The sequence below is a fragment of the Chrysemys picta genome, chromosome 12 (genome assembly GCF_011386835.1).
Source record: "Chrysemys picta bellii isolate R12L10 chromosome 12, ASM1138683v2, whole genome shotgun sequence".
Lineage (NCBI taxonomy): Eukaryota > Metazoa > Chordata > Testudines > Emydidae > Chrysemys > Chrysemys picta.
Genome location: NC_088802.1, coordinates 4,810,070 through 4,830,404, shown reverse-complemented (window position 1 = coordinate 4,830,404; position 20,335 = coordinate 4,810,070). Strand labels below are relative to the sequence as shown.

Sequence of the window (20,335 nt, the reverse complement as noted above, 5' to 3'; positions counted from 1 at the left end):
AGCTGAGATCAGGGCCCCGTTGTGCCGGGCGCTGCACAGACACACAGCGAGAGACAGTCCCTGTCCCAGCTGACATCAGGGCCCCGTTGTGCCGGGCGCTGCACAGACACACAGGGAGAGACAGTCCCTGCCCCAGCTGAGATCAGGGCCCCGTTGTGCTGGGTGCTGCACCGACACACAGGGAGAGACAGTCCCTGCCCCAGCTGAGATCAGGGCCCCGTTGTGCCGGGCGCTGCACAGACACACAGCGAGAGACAGTCCCTGTCCCAGCTGACATCAGGGCCCCGTTGTGCCGGGCGCTGCACAGACACACAGGGAGAGACAGTCCCTGCCCCAGCTGAGATCAGGCCCCGTTGTGCCGGGCGCTGCAGAAGCAGAGTCCAGACTCAGATGGCTATAAATGCAGCCATGGTGCTGAGATGGAAGTCCATTCTAGATTAATGGCCACTTGCAAGTCTCCTTCTTTCGTCAAGAGTCAGTACGGGAGGCTTTAGCCTTCTTACAGCCCTCAAAATGGTGTCTTCCAACCTCATTCATGGCCGACCGCATGGTCTATTTCCTTCAACCTCCGCTCCATAAACCCTCTGTAGATGCGTACATTCTTTTGCATGGTGGACACGATCCCACCATTGCAACTGTCTCATTCTCAACCCATGTAAGCTACAAATGTCCAAGTATCTCCTGATTTGTGACAGAACTCAAGCCAACAGATGTTAAGAATACGCCGTAATTTTTGACATTGAAAACTGTTTCATTCTCTCTCCTCAGCTGTTTTTAACAGCCATGTTTCTGCTCCATCGAACCGGGTTGTCATCGCCACTGTATTGAATGTTCCCCTGAGTTATCACACAGCTATCCCGCCACCCTTTGAAGATACTGAAGGTCCATCGATGCAGGACTCAGTGCCAACTGACTACCGAGGGACTACCTCGCTTACAGACAGCCCCCCAACCTGAAGCAAATACTCACCAGCAACCACACACCACACAACAAAAACAGGTATCAGAGGGATAGCCGTGTTAGTCTGGATCTGTAAAAAGCAACAGAGAGTCCCGTGGCACGTTTAAGACTAACAGATGTGTTGGAGCATAAGCTTTCGTGGGTGAATACCCACTTCGTCATACGTGTCTGATTGGTGAAGTGGGTATTCACCCACGTGTCTGACGAAGTGGGTATTCACCCACGAAAGCTTATGCTCCAATACATCTGTTAGTCTTAAAGGTGCCACAGGATTCTCTGTTGCTTACAACAAAAACAATAACCCAGGAACCTATCCTGCTGATAATAGCCCACCTTAATTGATTAGTCTGTTAGAGTTGGTATGGCAACACCCATTGTTTCATGTTCTCTGTGTGTATATATATATCTTCCTACTGTATTTTCCACTGCATGCGTCCGATGAAGTGGGTTTTAGCCCACGAAAACTTATGCTCAAATTAATTTGTTGGTCTCTAAGGTGTCACAAGTACTCCTCCTTTTTTTTTCTAGAGAAATAAAGCTATTCACCCATTTGATATCATTGCAATCTACCTGCAGTGTTGGCAGGTTGTCCGTTTCCATTTCTAGGAGGCGGGCATACCTTTAGTTTGATCACCATTGAGTTTATGTCCCATAAAGTCTACAGTTCTTCGACCATTAGCTGTTGTCTCTCCAAATAAGGCAATATCCTCTGAATACTCAAAATCCTTTAATGATTAATCTTCGTATTTCACATCTCCTACTTTGGCATCCATCAGCTTTGTCATCAGATAATCTATTAGAACGTGAAATAATGTAGGCAAGAGAATGCATCCCTGGTGTACTCCTGATTCTACGGAAAATCAGTCTGTAATACAATCATTGACACTCACACAACTTAAAGGTACCCCAGTAAAATTCCTCACTAGGGACACTAAATTGTCAGGTGCCCCATACTGATGTAACAGTAACCACAGTGCCAATCAAAGCACTGGTACAAGAGTCTATAAACGTGGTGCTAATTTCCCTTTGTAGCTCTAGTCATTTTTAATAATATTCCACAAGGCCTATACAGCATGGATTGCAAATTAACCTGTAGTGAAGCCACACTGATTGTCGTTCATTTGCATCCGAAGAAGTGGGCTGTAGTCCACGAAAGCTTATGCTCTAATAAATTTGTTAGTCTCTAAGGTGCCACAAGTCCTCCTGTTCTTCTTTTTGCGGATACAGACTAACACGGCTGCTACTCTGAAACTTTCCAATATTTCAGTTGGTTCAGGAGTATGTCCATAAACAGTCCCTTCGCTGGGATTGACAGCAGCGTGATGTGATTTGAGCAATTTGGTCACACTCCCGTTTGTAAAAAAGGGATAATGCCGTCCTTTTCCCAATCTTCTGGAAAGCGACTTGTTTCCCAAACATTTTAAATGACTCTGTGAAGCCAGTGAATGAAATCCGGACCTCCCCTCTTTAGCAGTTCTGATGAAATACTAGCAAGGCCAGATCCTTTATCATTTCGTGACTGTTTTGACTGCAAGTATCACTTCTTCTTCTGTCACCAGCCGACTTTCTGTTGGATTTATTTATGGCACCGATGTGTAACAGCCAGCTTGGAGAGCCAGGTGGCCTAGTGGTTAGGGCTTGTGGCTCTCAGCCCCCCTGCTTGGTTGAGGAGCCTCAGTCTTTAAGGCCGGGGGGCGATAGGGAGACCCAGGCCCACCCTCGCCACGGAGTCCCCTCCCAGGCCCCTGTGCACATCAAGGCCCTCTCAGTAGGGAGTCAAAATCTGCTGCCCTGGGCTACTTGCTACCAATGTCTGTTCAGTTTGGGGCGTGGCCCCTCTAGTCCTGTTTGCTGGGTGGGTTGCTTCACGTTGAATCCCCTCTTCGGCCTTGGGCGGGACCTTTCTGAGGTCCTTCAGGCTCCTTTGGGCAAGGCAGCCGTACGTTGGTGAGGGCAAGCCCCACACTGTCTCTGGGGTTCGCTCCCTCAGTGACTGGAGGCTCTTAGGTCCCCTTCACAGTCTCCCTCGACTGGGGAGACGGTGCTTATTCCTTGTTGGCGGCCTTAGTCGGCAGGCGAGTGCTCCTTCCCCTCAGGTAGGGAGGCAGCCAGCTCCTGCCTCTTCACCAGCCAGCCCCGAAATGGGCCAGGCTCCCTCCTTTTCTCCCCTCTCCAGGCCTGGCATTGGCTGCAGGTATAACAGACCGGGGCTAGCTGGGCCCAAAGTCTCTCCTTTACCCCTTCCGTGCTGGCTAGCCGTTTGCTTCATCACACCACTTCTGAAACTTCATTAAGCGGAACATCATTGTTGCTATTAGGAGTCACCCAGATTCCGGAGCAAGGTCAGCATCCCAGATGAGTTTAGTCTGGGGGTTTCGAACTAGAACTAGAACGCGATCCGAGGCTGCATCGTGGCCCGGTGGCTACAGAAATGTGTACTTCTTGTTATTCATGGGCTGAAACCTGGAAGCTGTTACAAATAATCCATGTGTGGAAGCACACCATTATCTGACCTCTCTTCCAGTGAGCTGTGTGGCCCCAGAACCCGGTTCAAATCTAGTTCTCTCATGACTAGTTCTCACATTCATCTCTCCTTGGTACCTTTGTGAACCCCACCCCTCGGTGCTTTTGAAAACCCCACTAGGCACCTATCATCATCTTTGGGTGCTGGCGGGGGCGGGGGGGGGTGCTAGCAGCTGCCACAGACACTCTGATGTTGAAGTGATGCACAAGCTACGTCATTGAGCATGGCATAAAAAGCAACTGATTCATACATTCCAAGGCTGGAAGGGACCATTCTGATCATAGAGTCCAGTGGTACCCAAACTTTTCCTCTCATGCCCTCCCCCCGTTACCAGTAATGGAATGTGTCTGGGCCCCCACCCGGGCTGGGAGCAGAGTCGCGGCTGGTCCGGGGCCGGGAGCAAAGCCGCAGCTGGGGCTGGTGGCCGAGAGCAGGGGCTGGGGACCGGCAGCCAAGCCGTGGCCGAGAGCGGGGAGCCAGGAACGGGGGTCGGGAATGGAACTGGCGTTGTGAGAGTAAGTGTGGCACAGGCTAGAAGTGACGTTACAGTAACGGGTCAATAAAAGGGTACAACACGGTGAGCGTCATTAGAGGGTTCACAAACTATTTAAAGAGATACTAACCCATTCCTAAACATGACACACAGCTGTGGTTAGCATCAATGGGGCACTGATATCTGACTGCCCCACCCTTAAAGGGCTCTTTACTGCAGCTAAGCCTGGGGGCGGGACCAAAGCGGAGCTGGGGGCAGAGTGGGGCCAGGTGTTGCTCCCTCCCTGCCCTCCCCATGGGGGCTGGCCCGGGCCCCGCCACATCCCCCTGGACATTTCTCTGCGCCCCCCTGGGGGGGGGCATGCCCCACAGTTTGGAGCCCACTGATCTAGTCTGACATCCCATATATCACAGACCAGAAAACGTCCCCAGTAGCCCCTAGGGGTGGAGTTCACAAAGGTTCTAAGGTGACAGACCCATCAAAATAAATTTGGGGCCTCTGTACCTCCTTTACTGGTGCCTCCCCCCCTCCTATTTCACCCCAGTTCCAGACATCCTGAGCCCGCCGAAGCCGGGGTTCCCTCAGGCACATACAGGTGTTATGACGCTCAGCACTGAAATGCCGAAGACCTTCTGTGAACCAGGGCCCTGCGTGCTTTCCAAATGCCACTAGGGGCCCTATCTGCAGTTGTGGGTGCTTAAATACCTTTTAAAATCTGGTCCTTCGTTTCAGTCTTTGTTCCCCAGCTATAAAACGGGGTGACCAGCACTTTCCTGCCCCACAGGGGCGTTGTGAGAGTAAGTGTGGTGCAGGCTAGAAGTAACGTTACAGTAACGTGAGTCAATAAAAGGGTACAACACGGTGAGCGTCATTAGAGGGTTCACAAACTATTTAAAGAGATACTAACCCATTCCTAAACATGACACGCAGCTGTGTTTAGCATCAGTGGGGCACTGATATCTGACTGCCCCACCTTTAAAGAGCTCTTTACTTCAGCCTCTACATCACCCAGTGGCCTTCCCGTTAAATTGTGTCCTTCCACCGCAGAGCCTCTGCCTGGGTTATTTCTTGCCTTGCTGAGTTTTCCGCTGCGTCGATTCGTGTCTCCGAGGGATGGGAGAGCTCGAGCGAGAATGGTCAGTTCAAATCTGCACGTCCCTTTTCCTGTCCCCTCACATCCCCTTTATACCGAACACACCAAAGGGTGGCGTGAAACCATGAGAAACAGCCATGTCAAGTAAGAGGACACGCTTCCCTCAGTGGAAAAGGGATGTGGTTAGCACATGTAGCCACCGAGTCTTCTCTGACGTGCGATGGGCCAAACCCTCAGCTAGTGTAAGCCGGCACTGCCCTGGGGAGCTCAGTGAATTAGTTCAGATACACAATGGGCATCTGGCCCCATTGGCACCAATGGAGCTACAGACAATTTACATAGGAAAGGCCATACTGGGTCAGAGAAATGGTCCATCTAGCTCAGTATCCTCTCTCTGACACCGGCCAGTACCAGAGATTCAGGAGACATGTACCGAACAGGACAGTTTTGGAGAGATTCACCCCATCTGCCTTTCCTGGCTTCTGGCAGTCAGAAGTTTAGGGTCACTTCAAGCATGGGGTTGCATCCCTGCCCACCTTGGCTAATAGCCATTGATCGACCTATCCTCCAGGGACTTACCCAGTTCTTTTTTAGAACCCAGTTACACTTTTGGCCACCACAATATCCCCTGGCAATGAGTTCCACAGGTTCAATGCGTGCTGTGTGAAAAAGTATTTCCTCTTGTTTGTATTAAAACTGCAGCCTATTCATTTCACCAGGTGAGCCGTGGTTTTTGTGTTGTGGGAAAGGGTAAATAACACTTCGCTATTCATTTTTTCCACACCATCCATGGTTTTAGAGACCTCAATCATATCCTCCCTCTCTTTTCTAAGCTGAGAAGCCCTAATCTTTTTAGTCTCTCCTTGTACGGAAGCCGGTCCATCCCCTTGATCATCTTTGATGCCCTTCTCTGAACCTTTTCCAGTTCCACTATCTCCTTCTTGAGATGGGGCGACTAGAACTTCACACAGTATTCAAAAGTGTGGGTGCATGACGGGTTTATACAGGTGCATTATGATATTTTCTGTCTTATTTTCTATCCCTTTCCTAACATACTATTACCCTTTTACGGCTGTTGCATATTGAGTGGACTTTTTCAGAGAACAAGCCATGGTGACTCCAAGATCTCTTGCTTGGGTGGCAACAGCCAATTTAGACCCCATCACTGTGTCTGTGTAGTTGGGATTTGTTCTCCCAATGTGTGTTACTTTGCACATTGTAAAAAATGACTTTGCACTAGCAGGGGCTCTCTGGCCCTATTGATTCCAACGGAAATAGGGTGAATTCACTGCAGGTGGCGATCCGGCCAAAGAGCCCTGTTAATACTTGTTAACCACTGTCATTCGACTGTGAACAAGTATTAACAAGAATACTTTCTCGGCTCACCGGTTGTGGTATGAGAGTAATATTTTCCGATCTGTGCTCAGGCCACACTTGCAAAATACATCGTCCAAGACTTCAGTCAATAACTAGTCCGGTTAGTTTGTTCTTCCGTTAGACTCTCTGCTGAACTCTGTGAACCATGTTAGTGATATTGATCCGTTCTAATGCTACATCACAGAAAACCTTTCACCAGCACAATGCCAGGCACATCAGCGGCACTGGGTAAATCATTCCCAGGCTGAACCAATGTCCTCACGTGGTGTTAAAAAGAGAACTGAAGATGTCTCCTGGTTAATGCACTGGACTGGGACCCAGGAGATCTCGGTTACAAAGTTCTGCCACTAACTTAGTGTGTAACCTTGACAAGTCACTTAGGAGCAGACTTCAGAGGTATTTAAGCACCTACTTTCAACAGGAGTTGATCCCCAGCTGAGATCAAGGCCCTGTTGTGCCGGGTGCTGCACAGACACACACGGAGTCCATGTGGCAAAGAGTTCACAATCTAAATAGACAAGAAGCAGGAGGGGAAACTGAAGCACAGGGGAAAAGAAGTGACCTGTGCACATTCCCACAGCAGGTCAGAAGCCAGGAGTTTGAATTCCCAGCCCAATAGCTGAGCTCCCATGCCTAGACCCTACAACAGCTACCTGAAAGCTACGGTGCATCTGAAATCCCTGGCCCCAAGACTGCCCCAGTCTCTGCATTTCAAGGCCAGTTGCATTGGTTTAAGGCTGCAGGACCTAGACAGACCTGGCTGTGACAGGACCCTTCGCAGTCACATGTGAGAGGAGTGGAATTCAGCTCTCAGAGGCGGCACTTCCTGATGTTGGTACGGAGCATATCAGGCTGCCCTGCAAACACAGCCAGGTGCTGTTATCAGCTGCTCGCACCATGGCTGGGGAGATAGTCTACGCCGATCTGAACCTCTCCCCTGGCTTTCCTGGCTCCAGGGCGCCCCTTTCAGCTCAGCCCCACAGTAAGTGCCTTTTATTTCTCCAGGGAGTTCATGTTAAACCCGAAGATGGATTTTGCTGGGGAGCCCCTTGCTTTCACTGGCTGCCCCTGAGTAGGTCTGTGCCAGGGGAATTTTTGGCTTTTGGGGAGGTGGCTGCAACACATTTGATCAGCTCTCTGTAGCAGCTCACTTCTGTGTGCGGGGCTATCTCGGTGCAGAAGCCTGGGGTGGGAAGGGGAAGTCCATGCACCCACTCGCCAGTCTGGATGGTGCATTAGATGGTACTTCTCCAATTACAACCCACCAAGTTCTAGCTGGGGACTTGTAGCGTTCTAGATGGTTGCATGATGGACTCAGGCTACCAGGGCATTGGCAAGAATAATGTGAACTGCTCAGACACGTCTCTGGAGTGGGGATGAGCTGTAGACACTACATTAACTCTAGTGTTATTGAGACAGCGGGGGCTGTCTCTGGTATATGCTCCTGCAGCCCCCAGCCCAACAGGGCCCTGATCTCACCCAGCATCTCAGGGTGCTACTGTAATTGACACGTCCTTCCGGGGAAAGCCAGTACGTGCAACTGTAATGCTGCCGCCGGGCGTCCTCTGTAATGGTCCATGGAGCTGCTACTAGAGAGCTGAGGAGCGCTGGCTGGGCGGGGAAGGCTGGCGTCCGGGGTAAACCCCCGCACTGGGAATCTGGACATGGTGGGTCCTTATTTAGGTCAAGTGCTCAGCCCCCCACAGTTGGAACCAGTTTTCGGTACACAGCTCAGCACCCAGCCTGCCTCGGCCCCTATACTCCACACCGGCAGCACACGGGGGCAGGATTTTGCTGCAAGTGATCAGAGGAGAATTTCACCCAGTGCAGGGCAGCCATAAACTACACTGCCCTCCCTGAAAAAAACCCCAACAACCCTAGTGCAGGATGGTTTCCAGCAGGGGTGGGTCTGGGAGCAGTAAGGAGAATTTCTGCTGCTCCAGATAATGCGAGTTGCTCTGGACTGTCCATAAATTAGAGCAATCCCAGGGCTGCTCTAATTGACACCGGGAGCTGATTTGGAGAAGCCCAGAATCACAAGCCCCGGGGTTCACTTCCCCTGCTGCACAGAATCTCTGCAATGCGTGGCATTAACACACTTCTTAAGAAGCCCTTCAAGAAGCCTACGGCTCTAACCTCACTCTGGGCAGCTCTGACTTCACAGCGGCTATTTTTAAGCTATTGTTTCCTTCCCCTGCCTTCCTACCTCTGTGGGGGAAATGCACATCTCTGCAGAGGGCCCAGCGCAAAGGCCAATGCCCTACTTATAGCCTGCAAAATAGGACTAGAGTGGTGGCTAGTCTTTGCATTGGTTCTCTACACAGGGGTGAATTTCATCCCGTGCACCCAGTTTCTTCAGGGCAGAGCATGTCTCTTGCTAGGTGTCTGTGATTCATACACGTTGCATGTCTGTAAGTGTCGTTCTGATCATCAAGTCTGACCTCCCGCATAACCCAAGCCAGAGAGTTTCACCTACAGACGCCGGTTTTGATTAGAATTATTCTTCTTTACGCTGTAAGGCCCCAATTCAGCAAAGAACTTAACACCTGTGCCTCTCTTTAACCACTTCCTTAAGCCCCATTACGGTCAATGGGACTGGAGCACACTGTTAAAGTTAAACCCACAGCCAAGTTCTTTGCTGGATAAGGATGTTTTGCTGAACTTGGCCCTAATTGACATGACTGAGTCCAACAGGAACAAAGCATGCAGGCCACACTTACATGATGGGGGGGGCACTCTGTCCTGGGAAGCAGGGACTCTGAAAGAGATTCGAGGGTCATGGGGGATAATCAGCTGTACATGAACTCCCAGTGCGATGCTGTGGCCTAAAGGGCTAATGCGACCCTGGGATGCATAAACAGGGGGATCTCGAGTAGGAGCCGAGAGGTTATTTTAGCTCTGGATTTGGCCCTGCTGCGACCGCTGCTGGAATCCCGTGTCCAGTTCTGGTGACCACAATTCAGGAAGGATGTTGCTAAATTGGAGAGGGGGTCAGAGAAGAGCCACAAGAATGATTAAAGGATCAGAAAACCTGTCTTGTAGTGATAGGCTCAAGGAGCTCCATCTATTTAACAAAGAGAGGGTTAAGGGGTGACTTGATGACAGTCTATAAGTATCTACATGAGGAAGAAATATTGAATAACAAGCTCTTCAATCTAGCAGAGAAAGGTTCTAACACGATCCAATGGCTGGAAGTTGAAGCTAGACAAATTCAGACCGGAAATAAGGTGTAAACTTTTAATGGTGAGCGTAATTAGTCATTGGAACAATTTACCAAGGGTCGTGGTGGATTCACCATCACTGACAAGTTTTAAATCAACCCTGGGTGTTTTTCTATAAGACCTGCTCTAGGAATTATTTTGAGGAAGCTCTCTGGTGTGTGTAATACAGGAGGTCAGGCAAAACGACCAGAACGGTCCCTTCCAGCCTTGAAATTTCTGAGTTCAAAAAACATCAAACCCAACGTTTTGATTTCAAGACAGAGAAATGTTTAGAAGAGGTTTAGAAAACATGCCGGATGAGGAGAGGTTGAAAGAACTGGACATGTTTAGTCTAGAGTAGAGACGGCTGAGGGGGGACATGAGACCAGTCTTCCAGTATGAAAAAGGTTGTTCTAAAGAGGGTGTTGATCAGTTGCTCTCCATGGCCACTGAAGGTACAATAGACAATAATCAGCTTACTTTGCAGCAGGGGAGATTTAGGTTAGATTTTAGGAAAAACTTTCTAACTCTCAGGGTAGTTAAGCGCTGACCCAGGTTAGCTAGGGAGGCTGTGGAAACTCAGGCATTGGAGGTTTTTAAGAATAGTTTAAACAAACACCAGTCAAGGATGGTCTAGGGGTAAATACGGTCCTGGCTCAGTGCGGGGTGAGGGAGAGGGGAGGGGGGCTACATGACCTCTTGAGGTCCCTTCCAGCCCTACAGTTCTGTGATTCTATGTCTTCAAGATTGAAAGATGTTCAGTCTGAAACAATAATGTCATGTGACTCAGCTGACCAATCAAGCTCGGCCATGCAACATAGTAATTAAGCCTTAAAAATGGAAAGAGAAAGCACCGAACCAAAGATGTTTACAAATGGGAAAAAGTTTCCAGCCAAAAATGTTGCAAATGGGAAACCTTTGAGAAAATCAAATCTGGGAAAGCAAAATAATAATAGTGATGCCGAATCCTGCCCAGGCCATTGTAGGTTGCTCAGGGGACGACCCAGGCTCCACCACTCCTGGCTAACCTGGGCCGCTCTTTTCCTATCTTCTGTGTTGTTACGTTCTGTAAGTTCTCTCTCTCTCTGGGGACTGCTCGATGGAGGGAGTCTTTGCTAGGCCCCTTTTGCATGTTCTTCCAGCTGCCCAGTGGCCAATGCTCCATTTCATTCTTAACATAAGAACGGCCATAGTGGGTCAGACCAATGGTCCATCTAGCCCAATATCCTGTCTTCCAACAGTGGCCAAAGAAAACGCATCCCAGACCTTTCCAACTTCTGTTCTGGATAACTTTAGAGAGCAGGTGATGTTGGACTCTGATGAATCTTGGCATTTGTTATTACTTCATTCCATTTAATATCTAGTAATGTTCTAAGGCATTTGCTTTCCTAGGTATTTAGACATCTGTCTATGCCTTTGGTGGATTTCCAGCTTCCACATCTATACATTAGGGTGGAAATAACATTTGAGTTGAACATTCATAGTTTGGTCTTTAAACTGTAGATTTGCAATGACCAAATCTTCTTTAAGTTGGTCCATGCAGGTGCTACCTTGCTAATTTGTGACATTATTTCCTCCTGGACTTTCCATTGGTGTGCATGTTACAGCCAAGGTATGCAAATTGACAATATACAAAATGAACACAATAGACAATAATTAAGAATAATGCAATCAAACAGAAAAAGAACCTGAAAAACAACAAACCAATATGGTGAAGAATAAAAAAAAAAGTGGGGGGAGTTTTTATTTAAAAATGCAGGAAATGTAAAATATTGAGAAAATGTTAATATTTTCATAAAAATTCCCATTTTCAAGAAAATGGCCAAAATTTCATCCCATTGACTTGACATAAAAAGTCAGGCAGCTCTCCAGTCATCCCAGACTGGCCTACAAAGGAAAACAGACGAGTGTATAGGCCCCAATCCTGTAATAAAGATCGGGGACGTATTTTTCTTTGAAATGGTCTTTCATACACCAGATTCTGACTGTTTTTCACCAGATGTTGTCTCTTACAGGTCCCACATGTCCCTGGTGGCATCGGACAGCGCTGGGGGTCGGATGGATTGGGAATATTGTCCTGGTGATTGCTGTGATAGCGCTGGGGATTTGGGGTGAGTAGCTGACAGCTCCGTGTTTATTTGTGCGGGTCCATCTGTGTATAGCATGGATTGTCCCGACCCTCCAGAATTCCATTGTGGAGCCCCTCCCACTAGCTGGTAAATTTTTTTTGATGCTCCAAAGAGCTTGACTGTAACAGAGAGAAAATTAAATAGACAGGGAGATGGGTGTGCATGGGGATGGATGGATAATTAGACAGATCCAGGCATACACTAGAACTGGTTAAAAATAAGGGGAAAATTTTACTGATATATTTAAAAAAAAAAAAACCTTGTCACCCTCTTTTCAAAATTCAAAAGACCCCCTAAATTTTGAAAGTTGAAAATTTAAAAAGCTCCACAAGTTGGCTGAAAAATGGGAGGGAGAGGGGAGAATTATGTGACAGTTTCATCAACATTTTTCCTCATTTTTTGTTTCAAATTTCAAAATGACATCGACATTTTAAAATTAGAAAAAAATTTCAGCCAACTCTAATACTAGCACTGATTGCGAATTTCTCATCCAAATGTGATTTTTAAAAGGAAAATTAGGATTTGGCTATATATGTAGCACTCCAATCCCCCTGGTTACCTTCTTTAGCACCAGTCCCCTGACAGGTTTTGAGGAACGGGCCTGGGTTCTTCTGGATCCCACTTTCCACTCCCCAGGGTATAACATTTTTATTTTCTTCCCGTATTAATTTATTTGGTGTATGCCTCCAACCCCCCCTCGCTCCTGCCTGGCGGGGTTACCAGGGCAGCTTGGCAGGAAAAGTCTAACCACAGGGTAACCCCCACTTACTTGCCAATTTGTTGGAGACTCCCAAGAAATAGCACAAACACATACAATATATTCCACACAGTAATTATATTAAACAGGAGATAAATATAACAAAAAGGGTAAAACACTATTCCAAGGGTCACAACGGGGCCCTGATCTCAGCTGGGGCAGGGCCTGTCTCTCCCTGTGTGTCTGTGCAGCGCCCGGCACAACGGGGCCCTGATCTCAGCTGGGGCAGGGACTGTCTCTCGCTGTGTGTCTGTGCAGCGCCCGGCACAACGGGGCCCTGATCTCAGCTGGAGCAGGGACTGTCTCTCGCTGTGTGTCTGGGCTCCACAGCACTAGATATAATAACAATAACAGTAGGGTTATCATATTTTGTGCCTCCAAATGGAGGACACTCCCCGGGGCCCTGGCCCCGCCCCCAGCCCCGCCCACGCCCACGCCCCAACTCCGCCCCCTCCCAAAGTCTCCGCCCCCTCCCCTGCTTTCCGCGAACATTTAATTCGCGGGAAGCCTGAAGCAGGTAAGGGGGGCGAGGGGGGGGGGGAGGAGGCGCGGCCCAGGCTGGCCCCCCCCCCGGCGGCTCCAGCCTGGGTCGGCTCGGGCCCTGGGGTGCCGGCCCCGACCGACCACCCCCCGGCTCCCAGCCCCGCGGGTCCGGTGCACCCCCCGGCTCCCAGCCCCGCGGACCCGGCTCCCCGACCCCGGCCCGGCTCCCAGCCCCGCGGGTCCGGCGCACCCCCCGGCTCCCAGCCCCGCAGGCCCGGCTCCCCGACCCCGGCCCGGCTCCCGGCCCCGCGGGCCCGGCGCACCGACCCCGGACCGGCACCGCGCCCCCAGCTCCCGGACCGGCCCCCGGCCCTGTGCCCAGCCCGGCCCGGCACCATGCCCCCGGCCCCGGACAAAGAGGCCCCGGCCGAGCCTCCCGATTTTCCCGGACATGCCCGGCTTTGGGGGATTTCCCCCCGGACGGGGATTTGAGCCCCCAAAAGCCGGACATGTCCGGGAAAATCCGGACGTATGGTAACCCTAAATAACAGAGGCTGGTCCAAGGGCCTACGGCCTATTTGCAGCCTAGAATGTGTCTGTGCTGGGCTGTAGGGAACCAGTTGGGCTCTGGGCAGAAGGTGCCGTTTGCTGCTCTGTCCCTGTTTGTAACTTTGTTTACTTGGGCGGCAGGAGAGATACTGATGATTTCTCTTTGTGGTGTAGGAGAGGAAGTAAAATGAGGACAGGAGCTGTGTCTGGGCAGTGAGGGGGTGATTCAACTTCAAAGGGCATCTAAGTCAATGGAAAGTTTTATTAACACTACACTAGTAACCCACCTGAGATCAGGGCCCCGTTGTGCCGGGTGCTGCACGGACACACAGCGAGAGACAGTCCCTGCCCCAGCTGAGATCAGGGCCCCGTTGTGCCGGGCGCTGCACAGACACACAGCGAGAGACAGTCCCTGCCCCAGCTGAGATCAGGGCCCCGTTGTGCCGGGCGTGGCACAGACACACAGCGAGAGACAGTCCCTGCCCCAGCTGAGATCAGGGCCCCGTTGTGCTGGGCACTGCACAGACACACAGCGAGAGACAGTCCCTGCCCCAGCTGAGATCAGGGCCCCGTTGTGCCGGGCACTGCACAGACACAATGAGAGACAGTCCCTGCCCCAGCTGAGATCAGGGCCCCGTTGTGCCGGGCGTGGCACAGACACACAGCGAGAGACAGTCCCTGCCCCAGCTGAGATCAGGGCCCCGTTGTGCCGGGCGTGGCACAGACACACAGCGAGAGACAGTCCCTGCCCCAGCTGAGATCAGGGCCCCGTTGTGCCGGGCGTGGCACAGACACACAGCGAGAGACAGTCCCTGCCCCTCCAAGAGCTCAGAAGCTCCATAGACAAGACAGTCAAAGCAAATGAGTTGAAATTACTTGGCCAAGGTCATACGGCAGAGCTGAGTCTTGAATCCCAATTTCCTCCTCACGCTGCCTCTCCATTGATCATGCTGGGCACCGGCTAGTAACACCAGCTGGGGAGTTGTAAAGGGATTGGTGTAATTTCAAAATCTGAAACATTCCACTTGCTTGAAAATCTGGGGGCAGCGGGAAATGATCCTAGTGTCCCCCCAGCTTTTCATCAGCCTTGGGTATTTCAATACAGTTGTCACCAACATGCAATTATGAGGAAATGTAGCTGGTCAAGAAATGGAGACAGGACTTTCCCAAAATGTGGCTGGGAATGTTCCCCCGGAATGTCGTGTTCCCATCGCCGGGCTGACATGTCAGACGGAGCTGGCTGTTCGCAGCGGGATGGGGGACTGGGCGGGAGCTCACAGGTATCCCGAGGGGAAGGCTGCCCACTGGTTTTGGTGCTAATCTGGGACGCAGGAGCTCTGGGACCAGTTCCTGGTTCTGCCACTGATTCCCCGAGTGACCCTGGGCTGGTCCCTTAAGGCTGGAATTCCACAGCGGTTTCGGTACCTAACAATGCATCTAGGCACCTAAAACCAACCCACTAGGTGCCTAACGCCTATTGAAGTCAATGGGAATTGGGCTCCTAGGGCCCAGGTTCTCAAATGTACTCAGGGCCTATCTGCAGCTTTAAGTGCCTAAACCCCTTGAATAATTTGTCCCCATGATCCTCCCCTTCTTCACAGGGTATGTGGGTGAGGGAGAGAGACAGCAAGTGACAGGGGCCAGATAAACTCCACAACAGACAGGCTGTGCCCCTCAGGGTGGCTGCATCGGAGGGGGAGTCTGTCTGGGAGCCCTGTTTTGACTGAGCCAACTTCCATAGCAGCAGAGAGCCCCTGACGCCGGACGCTGTGACCACCAACCTGACGCCCACATGGCTGCAGCCCAGCGTCTCAGCTTCCCGTGCAATCTCACACCCCCACCCACACGGCTCCCGGCCCCTCCTCTCACCAGTGAGGAGGGCTACACTGTATTGAACCTGCAGCTCCAGAGGAGCAGGTCAGATGGCCTGTCCCCAGCCCGGAACCCAGGCTAGTCCTTGCCACCATGAGGAGCTCTGTGCCTCAGTTTCCTCACCTGTACAATGGAGATAACAGCCCTGTGCCCTGCCTCACAGAGTGAGATTGGGAGATGAAATCTAGCAAAGACTCTGAGGTTCTGATACTGCTTTGATGGAGGCTGGATAACTTAGATGCAAACACTGGCTGGGTTTGCAAAAGGCCCAAGGGATTTAGGCACCCAACCCCCACCCCAATTTTCAATCCCAGCCATGTTTTTAGACCATGGCCCTTTGGGGCCACTCCGAAGACCATGGGAATCAGAGGAGATGGAGCTAAACGGGCTTTGGGCCAGGCCCTGTGTCTCCATGGGGCTCTGTGCCAGTGCTTTTACTCAGCAACCCCCCGGCACATTGACCTCCCACCGATGCTGCTTTGCAGTTTCCCACTTGATGTCCGAGCAGGGACAGACCCCGGCAGCCCCTGGGAGTGACGGAGCTGGGAGCAGAGATACACTGACAGCCCCAGGGAGCGCAGACCCCAGCACAGCAGAATGCAGCACCTGCCTGGAGCGTTTCCGATCCCAGCTGTGCCCCCCGGCCCCGCCCGGCCCAGCAGGTAACCCCAGCTCGTGTGTCTCTGAGCCGCCCTCCGCCCCGGGCACGGCCAGTGGGAACCCAGCTGCCGTCCCAGCTCCTGGGGATCCTGCAGGGCAGGGACACGGCGCCCCCTGCTGGCTGCACCGATCTAGCCACCAGCCCCTCTGGTGCCATGCCATGAATGTATCTGCCTCAACTGGGACTGGGTGTGGGTGCTCTGCTGAGACTGGGTGAGGCAGCGACATCTAGTGGCCATGCCAGGTACTGCTCAAGGGAGTACCGCACAGATGGGTTTTAAAATAATTTAGTACCAGGATGGCCATATGTTTGCAGAGCAGGGACAGATCCCAGCAGAGAGACAGTCTCACGGACTCTCCGCCTCCCATTCCCAGCCAGCCCTGGGATCCCTACTTCCTCTCTTGTTCTCAGCCCCACCTCCCCTCCCATATCTTGTTAGATTTCCACTAAGCCCCTTCTAGGCCACTCTGGTGCATAAAGTGGCATTAAAATGGATGCAAACAGCCTCTCGAGATTCCCCTGTGTGCTAGGGGTCTCTCTGGCTGGTGTGGAGCTGAGGTAAGAGCCCTGCACCGTCCTACTCCCACCCCCCAATGTAGGGCGCAGATTGGGGGCTGTGACTAGAATGCAGTGCACTGTGGGTATTCTCTGCTTCCCAGGGCCCATAAGAAGCAAATCATAAGGTAGAGCAGTCTCAGGATTGCTCTAAGTGACACCAGGAGCCAGGCAGGGCCCAGTCCAGCCCCAGATTTCAGGGAGCACAAAAGGGACTCAAACACATTTTATCCCCTCCCTGCCCCCGTTGCAGGAAAGGTGTATCTAGGAATGTCTGTGGCTCAGACAATTAATGACGCCTGTCTCTCTGCAGGGGGCTCCGGGTGCAAACTCTGCCCCACGGACTGGCGGCTGCGCAGGGACAAGTGCTACTGGGTTGTCAGAGGAAGTAAAACGTGGAGTGAGAGCCGCGCAGACTGCTCAGCGAGGGGCTCCCAGCTGCTGGTGATCCGGGACCCCAAGGAGCTGGTAAAGGGGATGATACCTTCCTGCTGGAGCTGCCCCTGCAGGGCTGGACCCTGGGGACAGAATCCAGGGGGCTTGTTAGATACACTTTAGGGCTGTGAGTTTCAAAGTTGCCTAGGGGATTTGGACACCCCACTGCCATTAATTGTTAATAACAGTGTGTCCAAAACCCCTAGGCAGCTTCGACAATCCCAGCCTAAATCAGTAGCCCCGGGACCAGTGGCACACGAAGGCGGCTTAAAGCCACCAGTGCCGCCCCCGTTCTGGGGTGTGCCCAACACCACTCAGCCGGAGAGAGAGAGAGGGATATGAGGATCGATGGCTACAGAGAGAAGGTGTATGTATAAGGCGGGTGGATATAGGGGTATATATGAGGCATAGATTGATAAATAGATGGGTATGTACGGGAATAGATGGATGGATAGAGAGATGGGTGTGTATGAGGATAGATGTATGAGGATAGATTATGGGGCTAGATAGACTGACAGCCAAACAGTAGTTTTTGTCCTGAAGTTGTTGACAACCTGGATTCACAAGAAAAGAGCCCGCAGCCCGTCTGGTCACCAGCTGCCTGTCACACACTCACTGCAGGAGTTCATAAAGGACCTGACACAAGATTCAAAGCCGTTCTGGATCGGACTGTCCGTCCCCTCCCCGGAGAAGGCCTGGACCTGGGTGGACGGTTCCCGGCTGGATCAGAGTCTGTGAGTGATTCCTTGAGTCAAACACTTTCCCTCCCCTCCGTGGGCAGAAGGGGCCAGGGCCAGGGATGGGGGAGGTTTGGGGGGAAGGTCGGGAGCTCAGGGGGAGCCGTGTTCAGTGTCAGACGATGCTGAGACCCCAGGAGGGGGGCTGGGGAGCCCAGCTGAGAGGGGGGCTGGGCGGGAGCAGACAGGGCCATGGGGCAGGGAGAAATTTGTGCATCCCCCAGCACAGAGATGGTGGCTGGAGCCCTGGGGGTGGGGAGGTGGCTCAGAGGCGCGGTGTGGAGGGAGAGCAAAGGGGCCAGGCCAGAGCCCTGGGGATCCCCCAGACAATGGGGCAGGGGGGAGGGGGAGACACAGAGCAGTCAGAGAAGCAGGAGGGGACCAGGAGGGGGCAGCGTCGGCCCAGCCCGGTGGGGAGGAGACGCGGAGCAGGGGAGGGAGATGGACAGGGTCTAGCCCAGCAGGGAGGACGAGGCTGGAGCAGGTCCCCGGGCTCTGGGCAGGGAGAGGCCGTTCAAGACCCTGGCCAGGGCCCTGACAGTGGGGAGAGGGGGCAGCCCCAGGGCAGAGCTGGAGGAGACAATGGCTGCGGATCCCGTTAGACCAGGGAAGATCCGCTACCGACTGCGTGTGATGGACCCACACACGCTGACAGGGCCCCTCTCCTTTGTCCCACAGGTTCCAGGAACCAGGCCCGGCTGAGGGGAACAGCTGTGGGGCGGTGGCGGGGAATCAGATTAATTCTGAAACCTGCAGCTCTGCATTTCAGTGGATTTGCCAGAGAGACGCCATCCTGCTCTGAGCAGGGTGCGGAAGAGACCTCAGAGCGTGGCCCTGTTATCCCCACGTCACACATGGGGAAACTAAGACACAGACACTGACCTGCCCAAATTACACCAAGAATTGGTGGCAAAGTGGGAAATGGAACCCAGGAGTCCTGGCTCCCAGCCCTCCCCCCCCACCCACCCACTAGCCCCTCCCCCTTTCCCAGAGCTGGGAATAGAACCCAGGTGTTCTGACGCCCAATCATACCTCAGCCTGTAGAAGAGCGATTCTAAGCTCCGGCTTTGCATATATTTCACCCCTGATTAATTTCCTTTCACCTCTGACAGGTCCCGCTCTCAGCTCTCTTCCACGGCCTGTCCATTGCTCCCATCCATCCTGTCACCTGACACACCTCTGCCCATCCTGCCCTAACAGATTGTTAACTCCTGTCACTAACAAGGTGTCTCAGCTTCAGGTATCAGCTTGAGACCTTTACCAGGCCATCCACTTACTATCTCCCTGGAGGATCTGTACAAAGAATCTCGCCCACCACATCACCTGTGATCCCAAATGGAACCTTTCCCTGAGTATTACTTGACAATCTCTGGTGTCACTGTCTCTGTCAGAGGAGCCGGTTTGGGATGCTCCGTGGCAGTGAGGGGGGCACTACAGAGAGGGCTGGGGGCTAACGAACACTCTGTTACCCCATGTCCCAGCAGCCCAGGAGGAGATGGACTGGGAAAGCTGGAGGGCAGGTTGGCTGGCCAGGCTGAGAGGTGACCTTCCAAATAGACCAAGGTATGCGTAGGAGCCGCCCCCCAACACAGCTTGGCTTGTGAGTGTAACAGGACAGACCTTGTCCGGTACAGGGGGTCCCCAGTATACATCAGCGTTGGGTTCTTGAAAAGGGGAACAGATATCAAAAAGACAAGATACCAGGACATTTTTCCCCATAAGAAATAATGGCCTGCCCCACCTCTTCCCACCCAGTTCCACCCCCTCCTCTGAGTACACCTGTCGTATACATACAGATAAGGGTACCATAAAATCCCTCCTGGGTAGCTGTACCCAGGGATTAAGAAGCTCAAATAACCTGGTTGGCACCTGACCAAAAGGACCAATAAGGAAAGAAGATACTTTCAAATCTTGGTGGGGGAGGTTTTGTTTGTGGCTCTCGTTGTTGTTCCCTCTCTGGATGGAGAGAGAGACCAGGCAGGAACAACATCTCCTGAAAACATACCTAAAATGATTCAGCTAAGATTACAAAAATTGTAAGTAAGGCAAGGAAATGCATTAGATTATCTTTTGTTTTAGCTTGTGAATTTTCCCTATGTTAAGACCGAGTTTTATTCTTGTTTTTTGTAACTTTGAAGCTGAGCCTAGAGGGGAATCCTCTGTGTTTTAAATCTTTTTATTACCCTGTAAAGTTACCTTCCATCCTGATTTTGCAGGTGTGATTCCTTTACTTTTTCTTTAAATAAAGTTCTTCCTTTAAGAACCTGATTCATTTTTTCAGTGTCCTAGAGACAAAGGGTCTGGTTGGTATTCACATTATTCTCAAGCATCCACAGGAAAGGGGGTGAAGGGGCTTGGGGGGATATTTTTGGGGGATAGGGATTCCAAGTGACCCTTTTCCTGAATTTTTGTGTAAATCACTTGGTGGTGGCGGCAATGCCGTCCAAGGACAAGAAAAGGAATTTTTGCCTTGGGGAAGTTTTTAACCTAAGCTGGTAGAATATAAGCTT

The 20,335-nt window shown here is 51.8% G+C and overlaps 1 protein-coding gene across 2 annotated transcripts; it reads left to right on the top strand.

Annotated features, from left to right (window-relative positions):
* Positions 1–7,249: 7,249 nt before the first annotated feature.
* LOC112060968 (killer cell lectin-like receptor subfamily B member 1B allele C) lies at positions 7,250–20,153 on the top strand. 2 transcript variants are annotated; one of them, XM_065564139.1, is made up of 6 exons: positions 7,250–7,429; positions 11,663–11,758; positions 15,923–16,099; positions 16,967–17,121; positions 17,710–17,822; positions 18,504–18,739. In XM_065564139.1, the coding sequence occupies exons 1-6, from the start codon at positions 7,345–7,347 to the stop codon at positions 18,625–18,627; spliced, it is 750 nt and encodes a 249-aa protein (XP_065420211.1). In that variant the 5' UTR covers positions 7,250–7,344; the 3' UTR covers positions 18,628–18,739. The 2 variants fall into 2 exon arrangements, with proteins under 2 accessions (XP_065420211.1, XP_065420212.1); XM_065564140.1 differs by lacking the exon at positions 15,923–16,099 and having other exon boundaries at positions 18,504–20,153.
* The last annotated feature ends 182 nt before the right edge of the window (positions 20,154–20,335 follow it).